This window comes from Alternaria atra (assembly GCF_907166805.1).
Source record: "Alternaria atra isolate CS162 genome assembly, contig: 25, whole genome shotgun sequence".
NCBI classification, from domain to species: domain Eukaryota; kingdom Fungi; phylum Ascomycota; class Dothideomycetes; order Pleosporales; family Pleosporaceae; genus Alternaria; species Alternaria atra.
This window is the reverse complement of record NW_025091323.1, coordinates 762,986-786,046: the sequence shown is the minus strand read 5'-3', so window position 1 is coordinate 786,046 and position 23,061 is coordinate 762,986. Positions and strand designations below refer to the sequence as shown.

General features: G+C 51.3%; 8 protein-coding genes across 8 annotated transcripts; 3 read left to right on the top strand and 5 right to left on the bottom strand.

Moving 5' to 3' along the window:
* Window positions 1-7,584: 7,584 nt before the first annotated feature.
* Window positions 7,585-9,414, bottom strand: ALTATR162_LOCUS5250 (uncharacterized protein; the record flags this gene model as incomplete). Its single annotated transcript, XM_043312869.1, has 5 exons — window positions 7,585-7,663; window positions 7,714-8,114; window positions 8,161-8,662; window positions 8,715-8,855; window positions 8,912-9,414. 5 exons carry the CDS (start codon window positions 9,412-9,414, stop codon window positions 7,585-7,587), a joined length of 1,626 nt encoding a protein of 541 aa, XP_043168804.1.
* Window positions 9,415-10,294: 880 nt separating this feature from the next.
* ALTATR162_LOCUS5249 (uncharacterized protein) lies at window positions 10,295-11,850 on the bottom strand (the record flags this gene model as incomplete). The annotated part of the gene is made up of 2 exons (XM_043312868.1): window positions 10,295-11,429; window positions 11,477-11,850. The coding sequence occupies 2 exons, from the start codon at window positions 11,848-11,850 to the stop codon at window positions 10,295-10,297; spliced, it is 1,509 nt and encodes a 502-aa protein (XP_043168803.1).
* Window positions 11,851-12,278: 428 nt separating this feature from the next.
* ALTATR162_LOCUS5248 (uncharacterized protein) lies at window positions 12,279-15,244 on the top strand (the record flags this gene model as incomplete). The annotated part of the gene is made up of 2 exons (XM_043312867.1): window positions 12,279-12,843; window positions 12,891-15,244. The coding sequence occupies 2 exons, from the start codon at window positions 12,279-12,281 to the stop codon at window positions 15,242-15,244; spliced, it is 2,919 nt and encodes a 972-aa protein (XP_043168802.1).
* Window positions 15,245-15,529: 285 nt separating this feature from the next.
* ALTATR162_LOCUS5247 (uncharacterized protein) lies at window positions 15,530-17,049 on the bottom strand (the record flags this gene model as incomplete). The annotated part of the gene is made up of 3 exons (XM_043312866.1): window positions 15,530-16,753; window positions 16,800-16,853; window positions 16,903-17,049. 3 exons carry the CDS (start codon window positions 17,047-17,049, stop codon window positions 15,530-15,532), a joined length of 1,425 nt encoding a protein of 474 aa, XP_043168801.1.
* A 710-nt stretch (window positions 17,050-17,759) lies between these two features.
* Window positions 17,760-18,434, bottom strand: ALTATR162_LOCUS5246 (uncharacterized protein; the record flags this gene model as incomplete). Its single annotated transcript, XM_043312865.1, has 3 exons — window positions 17,760-17,810; window positions 17,860-18,218; window positions 18,296-18,434. 3 exons carry the CDS (start codon window positions 18,432-18,434, stop codon window positions 17,760-17,762), a joined length of 549 nt encoding a protein of 182 aa, XP_043168800.1.
* Window positions 18,435-18,994: 560 nt separating this feature from the next.
* Window positions 18,995-20,164, top strand: ALTATR162_LOCUS5245 (uncharacterized protein; the record flags this gene model as incomplete). The annotated part of the gene is made up of 2 exons (XM_043312864.1): window positions 18,995-19,101; window positions 19,156-20,164. The coding sequence occupies 2 exons, from the start codon at window positions 18,995-18,997 to the stop codon at window positions 20,162-20,164; spliced, it is 1,116 nt and encodes a 371-aa protein (XP_043168799.1).
* A 337-nt stretch (window positions 20,165-20,501) lies between these two features.
* Window positions 20,502-21,746, bottom strand: ALTATR162_LOCUS5244 (uncharacterized protein; the record flags this gene model as incomplete). Its single annotated transcript, XM_043312863.1, has 2 exons — window positions 20,502-21,082; window positions 21,143-21,746. 2 exons carry the CDS (start codon window positions 21,744-21,746, stop codon window positions 20,502-20,504), a joined length of 1,185 nt encoding a protein of 394 aa, XP_043168798.1.
* Window positions 21,747-22,021: 275 nt separating this feature from the next.
* On the top strand, window positions 22,022-22,727 carry ALTATR162_LOCUS5243 (uncharacterized protein; the record flags this gene model as incomplete). The annotated part of the gene is made up of 4 exons (XM_043312862.1): window positions 22,022-22,118; window positions 22,170-22,349; window positions 22,400-22,538; window positions 22,589-22,727. 4 exons carry the CDS (start codon window positions 22,022-22,024, stop codon window positions 22,725-22,727), a joined length of 555 nt encoding a protein of 184 aa, XP_043168797.1.
* Between the last annotated feature and the right edge of the window lie 334 nt (window positions 22,728-23,061).

Sequence of the window (23,061 nt, the reverse complement as noted above, 5' to 3'; positions counted from 1 at the left end):
ATCAATACAAGAATGTGTGCTAATAGTCCGCATAAGGAAAAGGGGCTTACCGCATACAGAAAGGATGATTACTGCATACAAGAAAATTAACGGACTTTGTGCCAATTGCATGAGTGAAAGCTAGGCTTCCCGTCCGCTTAGCTATATACAAGTAGTGTACCAGCGGATTAGTAGTTAGGTAGGTGACCACTAGCGGGTCCCCGCTGTTGTATGTGTTTGCTCATTGTGCCCATTGCGACGATGCCAATTTAATAGAAATTGTGGCATCAGCCAGAGATGGTGCAATACTAGCGAAACTGTGTCAACAGCCACTTGCAAACCAGACGATGCAACCACAACGCAACGGGCGCTGGGTTTCACTCTGAAACTGGATTGAAAAGGTTTTTCATGTGTTTCACGTTCATCTCGCTTTTTGTGTACAGCTAGGTAGATTAGGAGATAAAGATTGATCTTCGATCTGGCCTTGACGATGGGGAACGTACTCTCATGCTACCCATTGCCTCCGAACTAGAGGATAGGCAGTTATGTGTTGCATCAATAGTATCGTTCAGACCTCATAAGTTCGACATGTGGCGATGAAGAGAATGTTTGTACTTATGATTATCTGGAACTATTCTAAGGAGGTTATTCTGGCATGAAATCTTCGTCGCAATAATCGAATTTGGGGACTGACGCAGTTGAACGATATTTCCACGACCACTCAAAGTCGCACTTCTTGCAAGCGTCCTGAATGTCGCGTTGGACGTTTCTGTAACCAGCTCTGTAACACTGGTTGTCTGCAAGACGTCCAGTTCCACACTTGTGTCTGAGCAACACTTTGCGGAACCATGCCAAATATTCATGGACTCTGTTCATACCGGACATCGTCAAAGTAGACTTGATCGCGACGTACAAATCCCACTGAGGATCTGACGCGATCCAGAGTAGGATCTTACGTTCATAATCTTTTGTTTCCGACTGATATCGCTCAATGCGGAAGGAGTTTTTGGTATCTGGCCATGTGCTGTCCCAAAGGACAATTACCATCTGCACGAGATGCCGGATTACCCACACATTATTGACCTCTTTAGATGCTGCATTCGTGATATAGGCGCATATTCCAGAGGGCATCGCTTTTGTGTTTATGAAAACACAAGCTTCGGTAGGGTTTAAGATACAATATGGCTCCACGGTAAGCGAATGAACGACCTTGGTATATCGAAAACACGATGCGTAAACTTTGTAAAGCCTCGCTCGTGGATTCTCACAAGTGTTCCTGATAAAAGAATCCAGTTTTCTGACATATGGCGTAATATCGCGGTCGTTGTGGAAGCTAAGGACGACACGATCTGACAGTTTGTCAAAGTCAGACGCAGTGACGCAAAGTACGCTAGTTTGGCCGCTGGCGTAACGCTGGAAGTAATTCTTGTGGCTCGAAGTCCAGGCTTCGCGCAACTTGAGTCCAAGTTCTTCAGCTGAAGCAACCAGCTCATTGCGCTCTAATATATCTTTTATATTCCTAACGTACTGTAATTTGCTGGCGACTGATTCAGTGATAGCAAGATACGTCAATTCTCGTATAAGCACGCCATCATCATCTTTGCGGTACTGCACATAGAGCGAAATCAAGATTCTCTGCTGCGAAAGATCTTGCACGTCCTTGATCTCTTGGCTGTAAGGGTGCGATGGGTTGACCATAAGTGCAAGGTATAACAGTAATGAATTCGATAGAGAAGCTACACTACGCTTGCGCTGAGTCTATGTATCACGTAGTGCTAGGTTCGAGAAACTTCTAAGGGTCCGTGGAGCGCCGATGAAGCCCCGACAACGCTCCGAGGGTTGCAGCCTATCCCAACCAGCTATAACGAAGGCCACAGGCCAAGTACTACTAACCAAGGCTTCAGCCTCTTACAGTACCCCCTTCTTAGGCTTAGATCCCTCCTGTGTGCGTGTTTCCAATCTTTGAGAGCATCAGTCTCTTTCAGATTTGGCTGGTTCCCAAGTTGGATCGGGATAGCCTTCCCATTTTACCAGGTACTGCTTTCGTGCCCCTGGCCTCTCTCCTCCAGGATCTCCTCTACCAGATACATCTCTTCTCCATCCACCTCAATAGGCTCTGGCTCTGTTATCATCTTGTGGCTGACTAGGTAACGGGTCCGATGAAGCGAGCCTCAGCATGTTGACGTTGAATACTGGATGAACTCGTCCAGGAGTGTTTAGCTTGACTGCGCTTGGTCCTACAATCTCAAGTACCGTATACTTCAAGTTCTTCCAGTCAAGTTTTCTGCTTGGCCTCTTAGTCTTAAAGTGGTCGCCTAGCTTTAACCATACTTTGTCACCAACTCGCAATTGAGGAGCTTGTTTCCTCTCTTGTTAGCCTGCAGTTCTTGGTCTTGTTGGGCCTCTCCCATAATCAGCTTGAGCTAGCTGAATGCTCTGCCTCAATCTTTCTACGATGTTCTCAGCCTTTTCATGCTCGTCTTGCACTCTCTTTCCCTTGGGCTTGTTTTCCGGGCCGTACTTAATAGCAATCTGAACAGGGTCCACTTCGTATCCGTGCTGCATAAAGAATGGTGACATCCTTGTAGACCGCGCTTCCCTTGCTGTAATTGCGATTTTAGCCATTCCTAGGTTGGATTTCCAATTGCTCTGATTCCAGTCGCAGAAAGCGCGGAGGTAGGCTTGTACTGTCGCGTTCATTCTCTCCGTAGATCCATCGGTCTCTGGGTGGTATCCTGACGATAGTCTTCGCTCAATACTCATTAGTTCACAAAGCCTAGCCCACATGTGGCTTACAAACTGTGAGCCTCGGTCTGAAGTAATGTGTCCGGTAGCCAGTGGTATGCAACGACGTGATTCATGTACGCCTTAGCTACACTCTCTGTCGTAATGTCTGCTAAGCCCATAAGTACTACGTCCTTACTAAGGCGGTCTGTTACCACCATTAGGTTGGTACAGCCCTCACTTTCAGGCAAGCCAGTTATAAAGTCCATAGAGACTTCCTTCCAGATGCGTTCAGGAATTGGTAAAGGCCGTAGTAGCCCTTGGAGGCCATCTCTCCAAGGCTTCACTCGTCCGCAAACAGAACAGTTCCGTACATACTGGCGAACTGAGTTGCTTAATAAAGGCCAGAAATACTCCCGTGCAACAGCTTGGTATGTGAGGTTTCTTCCTGGGTGTCCTAAGGCCCTTGACGAGTGCATTTTGTGTATGATGCCAGTCCTTAGAGGTTCACTGTCTGGTACCCATTTTCGATCTCGATATAATAGGTTACCAGAGTCGTCCAAGCGACACTCTGAGATCGATAGCTTGAGGTCTAAAGCTGTTGGAAACTTGCGTTCACCGTCCCTAACCGCTTTCCAGGCCGCTTGGTACACCTGATCTTTTTCCCTAGCTTCCTCCCATAGTTGCTCTAACCTGTGTTGAGCTGGTGGGGTTGGGGGTGCAGACACTGGGTAGGAGAAACTGTCGGTCTCTCAACACTACACCGAAAGATCTTCAGTGCTTCGTCGTCAGCTGGGTCTTCGTCTATCGTAGCAGTAGCGGGTTTAAAGACCTGCAGGAAACGTCGAGAGATCCGTGCATCTGAACCATTAGCTGGCATATCCTGATGTCTTCTTGAAAGAGCATCGGCTCTGACATTGTCAGCTCCAGGCCGGTAGGCGATCTCCATGTTTGGGAACTTTCCGAGAAACTGGGCCCATCTCATTTGGCGTTCGCTGAGCTGCCGAGGCTTCCCAAAGTACTCTAGGTTCTTGTGGTCGGTAATTACCGTGAACTTCTTTAAAGACCTCAGCATTCCGTCCCATTCAGCTATGCAGCAGATTACTGCAAGCAATTCTTTATCGTGGATTTCGTAATTGCTCTGAGCGCTAGTCATCTTTTTTGAGTAGTAGGCGACTGGTCGTAGCAGCCCTTGGTCATCGTACTGAGATAGTACTCCAGCAACTACGTAACCAGACGAGTCAGTCTCTAAGATAGTCTCTCGATCCGGGTCCCATTGAGCGAGTACTGGTTCGGTAATAAAGATCTCTTTTAGCTTGTCGAACGCCTGTTGCTCTACTTCTCCCCATCGGAAGGTAACATCTCCAGTTAACCTTGTAAGTGGAGCTGCTATCTCTGAGTAGTTCTTGATAAAACGTCGGTAGAAGTTCGCAAATCCTAGAAAGCTGCGCACTCCCTTTACGTTCACTGGGGGTTCCCATTCCTTAATAGCCTTAACCTTGTCAGGATCCATTTTCAGTCCTTTGCCAGCTTCAATCACAAACCCAAGGTACTTTGTACATTTAACGTCGAACTCGCATTTCTTGATATCCAAAGGTAAACCAGCTTTGCCCATGGCCTCAAGGACCTTGTTTGTGTTTTGCTGGTGCTCCTTCAGGGTACCGTTGGTGTAGATCAAGACATCATCCAGGTAGGCTGAGCAGAAGTCGTCCATGTACTCACGAAGCGTCCAGTTGATATACCGCTGAAAGGTGCTAGGTGCGTTTGCCATACCAAAAGGGGTGACTAGCCACTCGTATAATCCAAATCGGGTGCGGAAGGCTGTCTTCCATTCGTCTCCCGCGTTGATCCTTATCCTGTGAAAAGCAGCTGATACATCAATCTTTGTAAACCATTTTGCTTTAGCGATGTTGTTAAAGGTCTCCTGGATTAGGGGTAACGGGTATCGGTCCTTCTTGGTGATTGCGTTAAGAGCTCTATAGTCTACGCAGAAGCGTAGCCCTCCTCCTGGCTTCTTTGCGAATAACACTGGAGGCAGCTGGGGAGCTGCTTGCTCTGATCCATCCCTTGTCGAGGAGAGATATCAATTCCTTGCGTAAGACTAGGAGCTCTCCTCTGCTCATGTTGTACAAGGGCCCCAGGGTGGCTCCTTTCCTTGCCATTCTCATCCTTCTCTAGTTCAATCCGATGATCAATCTCCGGTCCGCGCAGAGGAGGCATCTTTGCAGCTGTTTTGGGGTCAAAGATCCAGGCCATGTGCTGGTGTGCTTTAGGAAGATAAGACATAACATCAACCTTCTTCTTTGGGGCTAACGCTTTCTCAATGTCTTGAAGAGAGGCTGCGAATATCTGTACTGTCTTGTCGTTCTTCGAGCGCCGGATGTACGTGTAATAAGCTGTTGCACCAATGCGCTTCAGCCGTAGGTCCTTCGGGATAGGGCGGTCCTCTGTGCTAATAAGGCGGATCCTCTGGTGTGATGAATGGATATAGATAGACTTCTTCGATGGAGCAATAGTAACTTGTCTCTTGTTCATCCACGGGCGTCCAAGTATAAGATCATACCCTGGGTGTGAAGGCGCAACGTATCCCCATATAGTGTCCTTGTAGCCTTGAATGTCGATAGTAAGCCTAGCGACTCTTCTAATAGTCCCAGGCTCTTCGGTAACTCCTTCCAACACGCGGGGGGAGATAGGTAGGCACTGTAAACCAGCACGTTTAACAAGGCGGGGCTTATAAGAGAGTATGAGAGATTTCCAGTGTCAATTAAGGTTGAAGCAAAGGTATGCTGGTCAACTAGTGTCTCGACAGTAATCCCATTGCTGCCCATGTCCTTCTTAAAGGATGCCCACTCTTTGCCAAATTGTGCTGACTTACATGCAGCTCTTGCCGGTGACTTTGGGCAGAGCTAGTCTTTTCCCGAGTCGCTGTCTTCTTCTAGGGTATCCACACTACTTAATTCCTCGTCACTACTTGGTTCCTCCTTCTGGGCTTTCCTGCTCTTCCTTTGCTCTGTAGTCTTAGAGCTAGAGGCCTTTAGCACAGCTGTCTTTTTGTTCTTTCCCTTCTTCTCAGGTAAACCTTTATCCTCTGCACAAGTAGCAGACACATGTCCTCTACGTTTACAGTTAAAGCAGCGTCCTTCACGGCGTAATCGGTCATACTCAGAGCTGCTGAGTCGGCGGGGCCTCCCGGATCTCCCTGTGTATTCTACACCTTCCATTCTATCCTCTAGTACTGGGGAAGGAGAACGGTGCTTGTTCCGTGTTCTTTGTTTAGGGATCTGTCTTCCCGACGGCGGTTCTTGGTTCCCTTGGTATGCAAGTCCATCCGATACAGCTGGTCGGCGATCTCGATTGCCCTGCTCTGTAGCTCCTCTAGATCCTTGCTCTTTAGGCCTACAAGCTTGTCCTGGAGCTTGTAAGCGAGGCCTTTTCTGAAGATCATCATCTTCGTATTCTCGTCCAGGCTGCTGTTGGAAAGCAGTAACTGTTCCCGGAAGTCCATCACGTAGCTACGGATGTTCTTGTTCCCTTGCGACATAGACCAAAGCTTGTCACGAGCTCTCTCCTCCTTGTGTGGATCTCCAAACATCTGATCAAAGAACTCAAGAAGTTGGTTAAAATCCCATTTGCCAGATATTCTCATCTGGCTTATGTATCAGGGTCAGAGTAGCAGCTGTTCCCTTGAGTCTCGTGAAGGCATAATCACATGCCATCTTATCGTTCTCGAAATCATTCTTGTCATTTTCCACTTTAGCTGTCAGCTGCTGGTGGAAGACCTGGTATTGCTTCCTTGTACCATCGAACATGTCCGGTCAGGCTGTCGGCGGCGCTTTGCGGCGGTATTAACGGTGTTTGCGGGTTGTATCGCAGCTAGAAGGGTGGCTAGCCATGCCGGCGGCTGTTCGTTTGGGTTTATGGTTGTAGTTGTAGCTGTAGTGGCTGGAAGATGTAGGTCTCCTGTCTCCATGGGCGCTGAATCCTCATTGCTCTGGGGAGTAGAGACATTGCTTGAACCAGCCCTCTGCAGCGCAGTTCTCATCGTACTCAGATATGGAAAGCTTCCTGTACTCTTTCCTGGACTGCAGGCTCATCCATCCCCTGGGCCCTACATAGGTTCTGGAGAGATCCTCGTATCTCCTCATTGCTTACACCGTCGTGGTACAGTTGCGTTATCTGTACTGCCAGCCCTACTGCAGAGGCATCCGCGCTGCCATTGTGCCAGTGTAGGTAGGTCGATTTCTTGGGCCACGCCTTGAGTAGTGGACTTATCTAACGGTCTTCGGTAGACCTTTCTCGGTTTCTGGTGCTGCCTAATGTCCGCGACGATGGCAGGCTTATCCAACGATCCTCGGTGGACCGTTCTATATTTCCGGGTGCTTGTACGTGTACCAAGCTGTGTAGCACTGCAGCCAGTTGCAAGTGCTCTTCGTTAACCCTCGGTGGGTTCGAAACGGCTTAACTGAGATCGGTTCTTTGATCACTCAGTATCTTCAATATATCGCTCTAAAGGCGTCCGTCTAGATGTAGCTCTAGGGGCTTCGGTCGTCACTGCTATGGAGGTTACTCCAAAGAGGCTAGTTCGACGTAGCGGATGCTACAGAAGGATCGAATTCAATTGTAAGGGTGCGATGGGTTGACCATAAGTGCAAGGTATAACAGTAATGAATTCGATAGAGAAGCTACACTACGCTTGCGCTGAGTCTATGTATCACGTAGTGCTAGGTTCGAGAAACTTCTAAGGGTCCGTGGAGCGCCGATGAAGCCCCGACAACGCTCCGAGGGTTGCAGCCTATCCCAACCAGCTATAACGAAGGCCACAGGCCAAGTACTACTAACCAAGGCTTCAGCCTCTTACATTGGCTCCCTGTCCAAGCCTGTTCAATGGTCTTGATGTCTTGGGGGTGTGACAAGAGGAACCAACAGCGACTCATATGAACCGTGTTGAATCTGATGTAGCCTTTAGTCGTAAGATGTGTCTCGGCAACAGCGTCGTTTCCGGTGACATACAGCCCTCGTACTCGTGACTCATACTTGGCGCCTTCCCAGACTCTGATATCAACATGTTTTCCTGTGCTCTCGAAGAGGGGCTCAAGAGAAGACTCAATGGTGGAGTCCATTGCATCGAAGGCTGATTCGGCAGGCACCCCAGTTATTTCAGCTCCGCTAATGGTAGCGACAGGTCTACCACCATACCAAGAGTTTGCATAATCACGTATCGAGAGAATGTCGGGTTCTTCGATGATCGTGTAAGCCGACTGCGAACCTTGGTCTACTACAGACATCAGTTGTCTCATGATACTGGGTCGGTAGATATCACGCGCCCAGTCAACAATATAGTCCACAATCAGGACTAGTTGAAGTGCTTCGTCGTCGCCAGTGATACTCCCTTGCCATAGGCGAACGATGTTCTGCCGCCATGTCAGCAAACGCGTCGAAGAGTCTGTGTCAACTTACATAATAGGGCAGAGCGTTCGGACTAGATTTTGTGACGTAACATCCATATACCCTCCACGTCTCACCAAAATACGCAAGAAACCAGGCTAATGGGCCTCCTGGTATCTGCATCTTGTTTAATTCGTCATCGTGGAGCTTGAGCTGTAGGTACAGATGATTTCGTATGGGTACTGCCGTTTGCGTCTCAATCTTCTGGAAGTTGCTTCCGCCTTTGAGGCTCTTAGCCTCCATCACCAAGAAAGGGTATATCGAGGCTCCTCCACCACTGTCTGGATTGCAGCTAATAGTCAATCTGTTTAGTAAAACATCATCGATCTCAGGGTCTTCTCTTAAGTGAGAAACATGCGGTTGCTCCAGAATCCTCTCCATGGCATCCGTGGTTCTCAGGCCATAGATTCGATCAGGCTGCATCTCAATTCGATGGTGATTTTCGGGGTCATCCTGGATCACACTTCGCTCGCCAATACGAGTAGAGAATATGTCGCTCAGTCCTGTGCTTAAACTAGGCACATGATTAGCTGTAATTCGTTTGCATAGTGAATCTATCAACTCACATGCTATACTGTCTTGACAATGGCTCACACTTGCATACTGAACGATGTTTTTGACGCTCTGCGAGGTTCGTTGTTCGACTATTGCTTTCTGCCGGGTTAACCTGGATGTGGGATTCCCACAGACGTTTGCGGCACTGCTGGCTACCTTCCATCAGCATACGAAACGTGGAACAGATTGAGCTCGGAATTTATCATACCATGCAACTTCTATTTCAAAACGTTCAAAGACGTCATTCTCAAGTGCCATTCGCCAGCTATCCTCGTTCAGGTAGTCACTTCTCGCCTTGGCAGCCTTCTGAGTAAGACGCTTAGCTCGCATCTTGTTATCAAGCTCCCATGGCTTATTGGCGATGTCAGGTCGAGGTTGTAATGCATACGAGTGGTATTTCATCTGGCCTAGTTGCTGAATGTGCTTGAACTTTGTCTGATGCTCCTTGGGAACATTTCCAGGTTCCTGTGGACAAAATGGCTGTGGATGAAACTTGATGCGGAAATCTTTGATGATCCCCTCGTCAACAACAGCTTTTTGGCAGTCTGTTGGTTTGTCTGGAACAGCAACTACTGACTGCTTTCCTTTCCTTTTCTTTGGTACTGATTTCGACTGTGCATCTGACGTTCCATTTCTTTTTCTTTTACTTCCATTACTAGTAACAGTTTGCAAGCCTTGTGCATTGCCGCGGGATCTTAATTTCGGGGCCATGAGTGCTGGAGCGGAATGGTAGTGGGGTCTGGTGGCTTCGACCTGAGTTCTTCGGGATGTAAATGTTGTAGGTAAACTTTGACAGCTTTACTACTCGATAAGGAGTCGCGACAAGATATAGCACGGCTGGCGCCACGAGGGTGTGGCCAAAATAGCCAGACAGGGATCCATCAATACCCTGCTCATTGGGGCCAAAAGACCCAGCAGAGATCCTTCAGGCAGGAGCATGTTTTGAAGTAGGAGCTTGAGACACCCTACTAACTACATCCCACCCCAGGATCTCCCAAATCCTACCACAATTACGCTTCTCTCACTCTAGCGCGGACGCCACAGGTGTTGGTGGCCTGAACGTGCATGCATTCGTTTCATGAATGACAACAAGCACCGTGATTTGTCGCGCGGAAATCGCGAACCGTCTCAATGGGACAATCTACTCGAAGCGAAATGAACCGAGATTCTCAACAATGTCAGTGTTGAGACATGATCATATTGATATAACTCGTATTCTGCCATCACAAAACGCATGGCACTCAGCAATTTCAATATGCCAAAGTTTTGGTGTTCGTGAGTTCGGAGTGTTTTCATCATAGATGTAAATGCTTGTCTACAAGGTCACGTGGTTGCTCGAATTAACCGAGTGAGCGTGCCCAATGTCAGTGGTCATGCTTACCTACAATTTATCCAATGGATATGTCGTACTCGAAATCTATATAGCTCGCGAATGAGTGTTGTGAAAGAGGCGAAGACCACATGAACATGGCAATCAAGGAAAGGTGATATACTCTATATGTTGTTCGTACCTACATATCGTACAGGGTGGTGACACATTCTGTACACCGCTATGTTACATGCTCTGGGTTCGATTGAGCAGATATATATTCTACAATGACTTTTCGGCAACCTTTGCGGCCTCGAGTCGTGAGCTAATGTGGGGGGTAGCATGTGTTGTAGGAGCCTGTGGCTTCATGATCTGGCGAAGGATAGCGCGACGTGGCATGGTTATCCTGCTGCACAGAACGACCGCACCAGTCAACAAAGCAAGAGCGCCGGCTTGATGTGCGGAAGCCAGCCACGTAGGGACCATGTAGATCAGCGTGCTGATACCAAGGGTGACCTGAAGAGTAACGAGATGAACCAATCCTTGGACGCCCTTGTGCTGGTCTTTGGAGAGTTTGGTTCGAACACCCTTTCCAAAGCGAGTGTATGCAAATAGACTCATGATGGCAGTGAAAGTAGTTGTTGCGAGGACACGGTGATCAAGCTGGACGAAAGAAGGGTTCTCAAGCATGTTGCGCCACCAAAGATCCGACTGATCTGGGACATGGCTGTAGAAGGGGTCGAAGAGTTCCTTCTTGGGTGGAGCGAGACCAAGACCCATCCATGGGAACTCGTTGTAAATGAGACCAGCATCGAGACCAGCAACCAGAGCGCCTGACATGGCAGTAGTGAAGACAAGAAGAGTAAGACCGAAGACGGAGCGCCTGAAGATGCGGAGAGCAGGATGTTGCAGAGCCTTGATAGTCTCAGCAGCCTTGGCTGGGTCTGCCAGCATGCGATGCTCTTTGAGAATCGAAAGACCAGTGTAGACCATTGAGCAGTAGACGGTAAAAGCAGCACCAAGATGGGCAGTCAAGCGATACTGGCTGACTCGAGGATGGCTACCAGGTTCGAAGAGGTCGTCCTTGAGTCCACTCTTGACCATCCACCAGCCAATAACACCCTGAAAGCCGATCATGCCGCAGATGCCGACGAGCTTCCAGGCCATTGAGGGCGCTACCCTGCGACGTGCGATGAAGTAAGCGGTTGGTAGGAGGAAAGTGACGCCGATGACACGACCCCAGAGACGATGAGCCCATTCCATAAAGTAGATTTGCTTGAAGTCGGCCATATCCATGGACGAATTGAGCTGCTGAAACTCAGGTGACGCCTTGTATTTGGTGAACTCGCTGTCCCATTCGGCCTGGCTCATGGGCCAGAGGGAGCCGGTAACAGGACGCCATTCGGTGATGCTCAGCCTGTGCAACTTAGCAGGTGCGATACTTGGGGTGACGTTGGTGCCTACCCAGACTCTGTGAGACGAGTCAGACCACCGAAGACGACTATACCGAAAACGCTCGCAGCACTCCCCAGCAGCCAGTATGCGACGCTCTTGGAGGTTGTCTTGGGGAAGCTGCTCGACTGGCTCTCAGTCTTGGCCGCAGCTTCGGCCAGTATCGTCCTTCCCGCATTCGTTCCCTCAATAGTCGCGGTATTGCGGAGAGGCTGGGTGGATTTCCACCTCACCGATTGCAGGACAGAGGGCCGGGATGAAGATCGTGAAGCGGAGACGGCGGATCGAATCGGCGAATTGAGGCATGGCCTGGATACGAAGAGTCGTCGTGAGAGGCGTGGAGCAGCAGTCCGCAGCTGCGGGAATGCCTGGTATATCGAAGCCATTACAGCGACAATTGTCGAGGAAGAAGGAGGTTAGTCAGTCATCATGTCATCGACTTTGGCTTTTCGGTGGTTCGATGGCCCGGAGGCGCGCCAAGCAAGAGCCCTGCATATCCACCGCCGTTGACAGGCGGAAGCGACGACCCACTCCGCAGGTTCGCAACTGCATCACCGGACCCCTCAGAGTGAAGATCGCCATTTGGCGTTTGCCGTGCTGGCAGCGTGATGCGCCCAGCCTCCACCGCATTTTGCTAACGTTATCTTTCCATTCTCCCATGACTTCCGCCTTCTGCCTTCTCTCCACTGCGTGCGTGACCACCCCGTGTTATTAGACCCGGCGTGCACTGCGTTACCCCACCTGCTCTGGTCGCATACTCAGTCGTCGTCAAATATCACGACCCATGTACTTCAAAAGCAGCTTGTAGCATAGCATGGACCCCGACGATCAGCCACCCACAGGCCACGGATGCAGTAACCTCGATCATGACGCTAAACCGCAAACCGGTGGGTTAAGTCGCGGCGAGACATGGCCTTTGGGTGAGGGAGATGGGACAGAGGGCGGCGCAGGCTCGAGTAGCACCCCATACGTCAGCCTCTTCTCACCCAATGTACCCGCCATACCACCCTCGGCACCTTCCGACCTCACGGGTAGCCCTAGGGCCCACGTGAACCACTCTAGGTCGCTCAGCTACTCGCGCTCCATGCCATCACTGGCCAACTATTCCAGCATGACATCGCGCGCCTCCAGAAATCACATCTCGGATGACCGACCGCCCATAGTCCAGCTGCAGACGCAAATTGACCGAGCCCAGAAGAGCGCTGATGATCCAAATACCCCACTCGAAGAGCCAGGTAGAAGGCGCACTACCCTGGACCTGATGCAAACTGAGCATTCTGTTCGCACCGACATCAGCAGGCTGTTTAGCGAGAGCGCGGCCATGCCAGGAACCAGGGCACCTTCCTACAACAATGCAACGGGACCATTGTATCTGCGAGGTGACGACTTTCATGACATCTGGTTGGGTAGACGCTAACATTGTCAGCTTCAGGCGAAGCCATACCACTTCCTGATCACCTCTATACCCGCGGACTGCTCGAAGGACGCCACTCGGATATTACAATCATCGCCTTTGGCCAGCGATATCCCCTGCACCGTCTCATTCTCGACCGCGCGCCCTTCTTTACAACCGCTCTCTCAGAGCCATGGCTCGAAAGCCAATCCAAGGAAGTCAAACTACATCCAGAGGAGATCGATCCCAGTATAACGCAGGCATCGTTTGAGTTGGCTATACGCAAGCTCTACGGCGTGGATGTATCCAAAGAGTCGGACGCCGAGGCCATCGGTCTGTTCGCAACTGGCTGCTGGCTGGAGATGCAGGATCTCATCGACTCTGCAATCGAATCCATACTGCGGCAGATGGCACCAGAGACGCTTGCATATCTAATCCGTTTAGTCACCTCCAACTACTACGGTCGATCTGGAGACCGCATACTCGAGTCAGCCAAAGCAATGCTGAGCAGGAACGGCTGGGAAATGCCACTTAAATACTGGGACGACATGCCAGGCGACATCATCCGCGAGCTCGTAGGATCTGATGGGTTCTTTGTGGACAGCGAGTGGGACCGATGGGTTTTATCCAAGCGTCTTCTCGACCGCCGCCTACGACAAGCTGCCGTCGAGGCTGGCCTTATACAGCGAGGGCAGAGGCCTATTCCACAGGCACCCAATTCCCTTCGCCTCATGGCTGTTCGCTTCGATGGTGTCTATCGACAGAACGCCCTGACGACGGCGCACTCCTCATCCGACGCGCAGGCAGACTGGCTCGCTCTTTACACTCTGCCTGACATTGAGCGCATCCTCGTGCTGCTAGACGAAGGCATCCACTACATTCACATGGAGTACGAGCAGCTTGAGTTCATCAGGAACGCTCGTGACGTCTTTGGCCTACCGGTGATGCCTGAAAGGGTCATCTCGAACGCGCTATGGCAGCAGCTGGCTCTCCGCCAGAGGGTACTCAATACTGATGAATCTGCTCAGGAACTGGGACTATGCCAATCGACGCCAGACCCCGAAGTAGCAAACGCGGCAACCAAGACCGAAGGGGAGTTGACCAATAAAGGAAAGCAGAAAGCGTCTACGAATCCGGTCGATGAAGGTGATATCGAATCAGATAGTTGGGACGGCAACGGCAAGCCACGAAAGTTCTGGATTCCAAGCTCAGACTGCAATATTGTCCTTGGTAACGGGGCCGATCCTGTTGTTACGACTTCGAATTCTTTCCAGCGCCATGCTTCACGCCTGTCAGCCACGATTCAACCAGAGGATGCACAATGGGCTACCGACTTTGCATCCACTCCGTCAACTCTGACGAATCCAAATACCCGCATGGACTTTGCGCAACGTCCCATATCTGCTGGTGGTGGTAATGCCGGGCAGCCGAAGCCGATCGCCTATACCGAGTTCCCTCCATTCCGGTTTTCGGCTGAGTTTCCCAATCCGCGCTTCCTTAAAGAGAAGAAGCGCGTATATTCGAGAACAGTATCCTACGCAGGCTCGTTATGGAACATTTATATTCAGAAAGTTCGCTCTGCGAAGAACATCCAGTTGGGTGTGTATCTCCACAGAGCCAAAGAGCGGGAAGTGGACGAAGCTGGACATGTTAGTAGCCTTAGCCAGCAGAACAACGGCTCTGTCGACGAGCGTATTGGTCAACTAGAGCGCGAAATGCTCATGCGTAGTGATCGGCGCGATCGCCGACGTGGCACTCGTGTTCCGTTCATGGATCCTGCTGCAGAAGAAGACACTTCCGGAAGTGGCGGGGATCCTGACCCTTCTCTCGGCTCTCTAGGACTGCGTAATCCACTGTTCTCCAGCAGCAGTCTTGGTCGCCATCGCAGTCGGCTACCTACCCGCGGCATCCCACAATGGGGCTTCCACAATCTGGCTTCGTCGCCACCCCAAGACGGTGATGGTACAGACTCTCCCTCCTTTGCCAACGCTCAGTACTCGCCATCTGAACACGAATCCGACACTTCGGATGACAATGACGAATCAGACGCCGCCGCTTACATCAATCCCTCACTCGCCTCCAAAACACAGCGCAAAACAAGAGCCGCCATACCTGCGCTACCACCCTACGTCGACGGCCGACCTACAATCAAAACCTACTTCAAGATTTACAGTCCTTCCAAGGGTGGAAGGATGTTAAGCATCTACGAAAGCGCGCCTGACCGCTTCAACTTCAGTCAGAGCTGGGGATGGAAGAGCAGCACCTTGATGCTGGACGAAATTACGATCAGTGGCGGAGGAGATGATACCCTGGCTGGTGCCAACCCAGCCGCAAGCAAAAAGACGGACGGCAAATTGAGATTCATGGTTGTTATCGGGAATTTGTAAAGGGGCGCAAATGGGTAAACAGGTTTTGGAGAATGCATCAGCGACGGGTGTTGCGGTAAGGCGTTTCTGGTGGTCTTTTGTTTTATCGGTGTGGTCGTTTAGACATGCTGCCAAGCTACAAGCAGGTACAGTTTCTGATCGCATATATATATTCGTTGTGTTGACAATCGCAATGACATTACACGTTGCCCTACCATTTCTTAAGACCCTTGTATACATCTGCCTGCACATCCCCGACCTGAAGCTGAGCGAATGCTTACAGCTTTCCAACCCACGAGTCATGCACTACTCCTGCTCATCGCCTTCGTTATCGCTAGTCTCACTATCATCATGGAACATGCCATGCAGTCCTTCCCTTTCAGCCCCAATCAAAGGAGCCCTCTCGCCCTCTTTGCGCGCGAAATGGCCTCCAATGCTAACAGCGAGAGTACTGAAGCCGTGAACCATTGTACTTCCGAGCACAATGAAGCAAACGATAGGCCAGATCATGGTGACTGTTCGCTGTTGATCTATTGGCAGGTTTTTGGGTGGATGTGGTAGAGGCAGCGATGTACCGGTCTCGAGCTGCGCGCGGGCTTCGATGGCAAGGAAGAGAGCACCGACGCCCATTGGCCCGAAGTGTCCGACAAAGAGGGCTTCGGCCGTAGTCTTTACTGAAGGTAGCCAGTTCAGCTTGAATAGCATGAATACGATTGGAATCCTGCGGAAAAGTATGATGAGTGCGAGTAAAAGCAACAGTCGAAGAGGCGTAATTTCATCCATGGCGTTGAAATTGTGCCAAGGTATCATGGCACCAAAGAAGATGAAGGAAGCCGAGTTGATCAACAAGTCGATAATCACGGGCAGAGAGGTCTCCTCCGTCGGAGCCTTTTGGTTATGCGCGAAGCCACGTCCTGCGAAGAAGGCCACCAGGAAGTCGTCGACGCCAAGGACTGACGCGAGTCCGATAGAGAAGATAGCCAAGAGGAGGTAGAAGGCAAGATATGAAGCTTTGCCGATCCACTCGCGGCTGTACGAGAATCTGTAAAGCGCGTTGAAGAGGTGTCCGAGGGCGATACCCAACAGAATGCCTCCGACACACTGGTACAGTACTGTAATGAGAAACCACTTCTTCAACACGCCACCAACAGTATTCTTCAGAAGAAGGCTGAGACCCAAATACAAGAACGGAAAAGACATGCCGTCGTTGCAACCACTCTCGGCGCTTAGGTAATCCCTAATACGCTTGGGTACTCGTGTGCTGAACTGGCTGTTTGACAAGACGGAAGCTGCAAGAACGGGATCTGTCGGGGTCAAACATGCCGCTATCGTTAACCCAGTCTGGAAGTCGGTTCCAAAGATGAGTGTGACAAGCATGGCACATATCAGCCAGCCGAATATCATGACGGGTCCCAGGAGAACAAGCAGGGCGCGCCATTTTCTTTGCAGGTAACCATTTGGAAGCTCCAGACCAACAGCGAAACATTGGATTCCGACAATGAGACGCGTTGTTTCTTGGATCATGTCATCCTGCGGCGGTTAGTATTGTCCGTTTACATGGTTACTGTAGACTCACGGAGAAGCCCCATTCATATGGTCTGATGAGGTTGAGAGCCTGTGGTCCAACGATCTGTTACGTGTGAGCAAAGATTTCATACATGAAGATGTTTGCTACTCACAATACCAAAAAGCGTGGCTAGAGGCGGTTCTGAGAGATGGAGGCGGTTCCGGATCATAAGCGAGAACAGCGCGTACAAGATGAGGAAGAAGGTTAAGGTCACGTATGTAACGTGCGGCCCTGTGGGCTCAAGCTGAGACCAGACCATGATGCTTCGCCTGTTTGTTTGAAGACTGCTTGTATTGTTTGTGGTTGAGTTGAGAAAGGCGAAGTCTCTGTGAAGCTTGGGCTTGAGAGTTGGTAACCTACAATCACCGTGACGTCGAGTGGAAAAGGCAAACGCGTGTACGGAACTGGCGCGCTGTATAGAACAACGAATGTTGGTGGACAAAGACACTCAGGCAGCGAGTATCATGGCGACAGGGAAATGCGTCAATAGAATTAATGGCGCGTTGAATCACGTTTGGATGTAAAGGATCACACTGCATGGAGATCCGCTATCGATGACGAAGGTTGGCTAGATTTGGCAGTCACGCTCGGACCGCCCTGCCGAAAGAGGTGGCACCTTGCATATCAGAACCACACGATTGGGTATCTGATCTGACGGACGCTGAGGAAGATTAAAAGAGACGAGTTTTTGAGAGTGCATGTTCATGGAGTATTATGGCCCTATCATATGCACCAGGCCCGAGTGCGATATATGCAGCTAGAGCAGCCACAATCTCCACGTGAGCACGCGAGGTAATCAATTCCGCTACTTTTGTATCAATCAAGCGCCTCCCTCGAATATGGATATGCCCAAAACGCCGCTCCCGCGCGGTGATGCTACTCAATCTGACCACGACCCTTCGCGGCTGGTATTAAAAATACATGCAAATTACAGTGAAACCAAGGGTTGTTATTACGGTGAAGTCTCGGCTATGCGTCGTCCGGTGGGTTGTTAAAGAAAGCGAATCGTATCCTGTGAAGCTGGAGAAGAGTCAGCAAAGCATAGTCTCGAGGGTGATGGAATGCATACCGAAGGCAACTTTGGAATGACGACTGCTAGAGTCGCAAAACAGTTGATAAGGAAATACGTCAAATCGTATTGCGTATAATGCGTGCTGACGAGAAACAGCACAATGGGTACGCTGAGAAGGAACTTCTTGGCTGGTGTGTATTGGTCTCCATTGTCGATTTGTTCCCACATGTTCAAATTGTCGTAGGCACCCGAGTTGAAGTCAAAGGGCACACCGCGCACGTAGTGGAACATGAGGTAGGATCCGGCTACGTACGAGAGATTTACTAGGGTCCACGATGCTTCCTGCGACATGCCGGGGATGATATCGAACAAGATCTTGCCGAAGAAGATGAGGACAAAGTGGATAGCCCAGGCGCCTGAACGTGTTAGCCTAGGACATGGATGGAAGACGAGATATCCTCGAGATATGCGCCTCAGTGCCGTGTGAGCTCACCCTTTGCATTGACCCACTCTGCGTTGAGGTTGGGCAGGGCGGACTGGTCGCTCAGCTGCTCGAGTGACTCGGGGGGCTCCTTGTAGACAAGACTACTGCTACGTCGCCTCCTCGCGTCCTTTGCCGCATCCAGAGACATTTTGGAGTAGGTAGAGGGCGGATCTGACTGGCGGGACCGCGGGTCGCCAGCAAAGCTCAGGCGGGAGGTGCGATTGAGGAGTATGGGTGACAGTTTGGCGGTATTGATGGGGTCGTCGGGCGGCCGGGCGGTGTGAAGAGGGCAGAGATGGTAGCGGGTCGCGTGGGAGTGCTACTGGAGAGCTGGCGCGGGCAATGGCATGTCAGTCAGGTCCAAAAGGAGCAAGGCGGCGAGGTGGGCCTTCAGGGTCTTACTGTGTAGGCAATATGTACCTTCCGGGCCGTCCGAGCGTTGTAGCGTTGAGCGATTGGTGAGGAAGAATGTGAAGGCAGACGGTTGCAGTTGGTGTTAGGTGATGTGTAGGTGGTGGTAAAGGAGGAAGGGGAATGGTTTCCTCACTGGGCAGGCGTGAAGACGGAGGCGTGGCAGGTCCACATGATGCTCCAAAGACCGTGTTCCTAGCAATCACCGAGGCCGTGCCCAGAGCGCAACCATACAACTCTAGAACCTCATACCACGACCACCTCCGAGACACGACCTCTTCACACCACCAGAACACCATGGCATCTGAAGCGCCGCCCCCAATGGACGCCCACGCCCTCGCACACGATGCACCCCAAGCCGATGCAGGCGATGCGACACAGAAGCCCGTCAAGCGGTCGTGGAGGTAATATGACGCGCCGACACCCTCACTGCAACCCGCAGCTAATTATGCAAAAAGACGAAAGTACCGCAAGATGCGCATCAAGTTCGACGAGGCCATGACAGACAGCGACAGCCTCATCAAGCAGGAATGGAAGGCCATGGGCACGGCGCGCCGTCTGCAGGAGAACAACGACCAGATCCTCGACATCCTCCTCGAGCTCAACGAACAGACACGCGTCAACCCGCGCCTGCGCTACGACCTGCGCCAGCTCTCCCAAGCCGATACCGCCGTGGATTCTCTTGAAGTCGGCCCTGGCCCGGAATTCGTCAAACAGCAGCTGCAGGCGCTGAGAGATGACGTTGCCGCCAACACCATCACCCCAGAGGAATACGCGACCAAGGCCGACCAGCTGCACACTTCGCAGGCCATACAGCAGACGCTCAAGTCGCTCGCCAGCCTCGAAAGCAAAGTCCCCCACACCACGCGCGCCGACCTGCCAGACCACCCCATCGAGGGCATCGACCTCAGCGAACATGCGCCGGGTTACATGTCGCCTGCCCACGAAGACGAATACCTCCTCGCTACCGACCAACTCCTCGAGCAACCTGGCTTCGACCAGTCCCTCCAACAAGGCCGTCCCGTCCGTCTCGCATCCGCCCAACCCCCGCTCGGCGAAAAGGACCTCACCGTGCGCAATCCTGACAGCGTCTACAACTGGCTGCGCAAGCACCAGCCACAGGTCTTCCTTCAAGACAAGGACGCCGCCCATCACGAGAACCTCTCCGAAAAGTCTGCCGTGCCCAAGACGAGCAAGGCCAACGCAAACAAGGTCAAACGCGAATCCAACATTGGAGGCGGCACACCAGGTCCCCGCGATCACGACGACGAAGACTCTGCAGCCCCCGAAACCGCCAAGGGTCGACGGAAGACCGGCGGCGGCGGCGGCGGCGGTGACGACGACACAGCCTACCGACCCAAGGGCGGCAGCTCTCGACCCGCAAAGCGCAAGCGGGAAGAGGGTGACACGCCCGTGGGTAAGGGAAGCAGAAAGAAGAATCGCGCCAGCACCGGACAAGCTGCCTGACCTGTCTGCTAACAGAACGCGCAGTAGAGTAGACGACCCTTCTTATGTTGGCAAAGTCTACCCAGGACGCATCCTAGAAAACATGAAACTTTTTACCTTGAGAGGGCACCAAAACTCGAGTTGAAATTGGCGTTTTTGTAGGCATTTCGGCGCAAAAGACGGGTTTAAATATACCCTTGGGACAACTATTTCCAGGAAATTGAATCAAAGGAGTATTTGGGCAACTGGATATCGGTATTCTCCCCCCGTCTGTAAACCAGCGGACTTTGTACAACCAACATTTCATATATCATACAGAACTGTTCGATAAATCCTTCTTCATGTTCAATCAACGCAGCTACCTTGGTGACTTGCCCCTCGCTCCCCCCACCATAACCGGCTCAGGCGCCTGCTGAGCCTCACTCATCAACGGCAAACTCGTCTCAAGTACCTTCTTTCCATCCACAAGCTGTCCGTTACCCGCGCGCTGATCCTCAAGGTACGCAGTCTTCTGTCTCTTGTCCTCGAGATATTGTTTCCGCTCCTTGGTCAGCACCCATTCCTTGGGGAACTCAAACTTCTTCTTGGGCGTGTGGTGGCGGAAGTCGAATGGTACGTCTTCAAATGTGTCTTTCCCGTCCTTGGCTTCTTTGACCAGGGCGGAGATGGTGTCGCCGAGGAAGCGCTTGTTTTGAGACTGCGTGTCGAATTTCTCGCACGAGAGCTTGATGATGGAGGTTGAAGGGTTGTAGCGTGGTCCGGCGAGCTTGATCAGCTTGGAGACTTGGGCGGCTGTCAGAGAGTGTGTGGAAGAAAGGTCGTTTGGCGAGAATTCTACGACGACTTTGTTGGACGCCGGGTGCGATTCGCCGAGGTAGGATGTGTACCGGAAACGGAAGGGCGTGGCTGCTGTTGGGGGTTCGAATGGGCGGGCGAGGTCTGCTATGTGTTAGTATGCGCATTCCACCAGATACACATTCAAAGGATGAGTAAACGTACGACTCAAAAGCGGCAACTCCCACGCAATCAACCTAGCATACTCCCTCAACTCCCTATGCTGCTGCAACTCCCCGTGACCATGACTTGTCAAGTCATCACCATAGTAATCCTCATCCGGTCCCATACTCTCTTCTCCCTCGGCCCAGAAACCCGTTGACGTCTTCCTCTTGTCGTCTTCCTCAATGTCGAAATCTTCATCTGCTTCTAGGCCAAAGTCTCGGGTCTGGGGTAGTCCGCGTTTTCCCTTGCGGAGGGCGTCGGCGACGACATCTGGGTCGATTTCTGCAAGGGATGCGCGTAGATTTTCCAGCATGGCGGATTCACGTTCTTGCGTATTCATCTCCCGGAATGCTTTCGTTTTTGTAGTGTTGGAGAAAGATGACTGAGGTAATTCCGGGCTCAGTTCGTCCAGCGTCTCGGTGGGTGGCTTCGCATCCGCAGCGGTTGCAGAGCCCTCTTTCGTAGGTTCATTTGCGTATCGTGCGGGCGTTGTCGAAAGCGGCCGTTGCCATTGTGCTGAGGTATGTTTTGATGGTGCTCGAGATCGTATCCGTGAGGGGCATGCCCGTGACTGCAATAGCAGTCGTCGTGGTATTGACGCCATTGAGTGTGGTTGTCGATTGGCTGCTGTCGTCGACTTTTCGCGATGCAGCAACGCTTGGCGATGGGGGAGGAAAGTGAGACCGTGCGCCAGACCAATTGGAACTAAGAGACCTCCGCTTTCACCATGAATGCGACCATCATGCCTACAAACTTGTCTAATGACTTGATCCCACATTCTGGACCTGTGCTTCGAAGACAGCTCTATAGACAGGTCAAATTACATTTATTGATGACTACGACCTCCCAATATTCCCAATCTACAACATAACGCTCACAATGGCCGATACATGGAAATGGACGCCTGATTCGAAACTCTGCTTTGTTACCACTGGAGCCACCGCGCCATTCACTGAACTTATCGAATCGGTTTTGAGTCCCTCGTGTCTGGGTACACTACGAGAAAGTAGATTTACACATCTTTTAGTGCAGTACGGTTCCGCCAAGGATGTCTACGAGCAGTTCTCAACCTTAGCTCGAGCATACATCCAGGAGACCCAATCAAAAGGAGAGTTCATAATAGAGGGCATCGATTTCAACCCAGACGGGTTGCAAGCCCAGTTCCAATTAGTTCAGCGGTCAAAAGGCTTGGTCATCTCACATGCTGGTATCATTGCCCATACACCACGTACTTGGTTATCGACTAACGGAGCCCAGGCTCGGGCTCGATCCTCGAAGCACTCCGCTACCAGATCCCACTTATCGTCGTGCCCAACACTGGACTACTCGACAATCACCAAGAGGAGCTCGCAGCCGCAATGGAACGTAACAACTATCTCGTCCGCGGCGACGTCACGTACGTCTGTTCTCTTGTATCGACAGTGTCATCAGCTAACGGATTCCTAGAAATCTTGCACCTGCGATAAAGAAGTCTGACGAATTCCGATTGAAGATGTCGCAGTTTCCACCTGTTACTAGCGGGAAGCATCGTGAGACTAAGAGCTTCGCGGCTATTATGGATGAGACGACGGGACATATGGATTGAAGCCAGTCTCTATGCGCTTTTGAATCTCCGGTTTCCGGGTCGGTCGACTCAGAGCTGGCTAGGAAAGTCAATCTGCTGTCTCAACGCGCTCGAATCACCGAGCCAAACCGGATGGATGCAGCTGGAAAGCGCGCCTACAGTACTTGCCCTTGATCATGATACGATGTTGGGGCAATCGCTTCCCGTTTGTTGTCCTTCTGAGCGACGTTGCACCTTCCAAATGCTTCACCATTTACGTATCCACCACGTTTGTATCCAAGCTTACGGGGTTACACCCGGATAAGCTTTCTGAATTTCCCTTCCAACTTCACTCCAACAATTGTTTGTCTTTGCA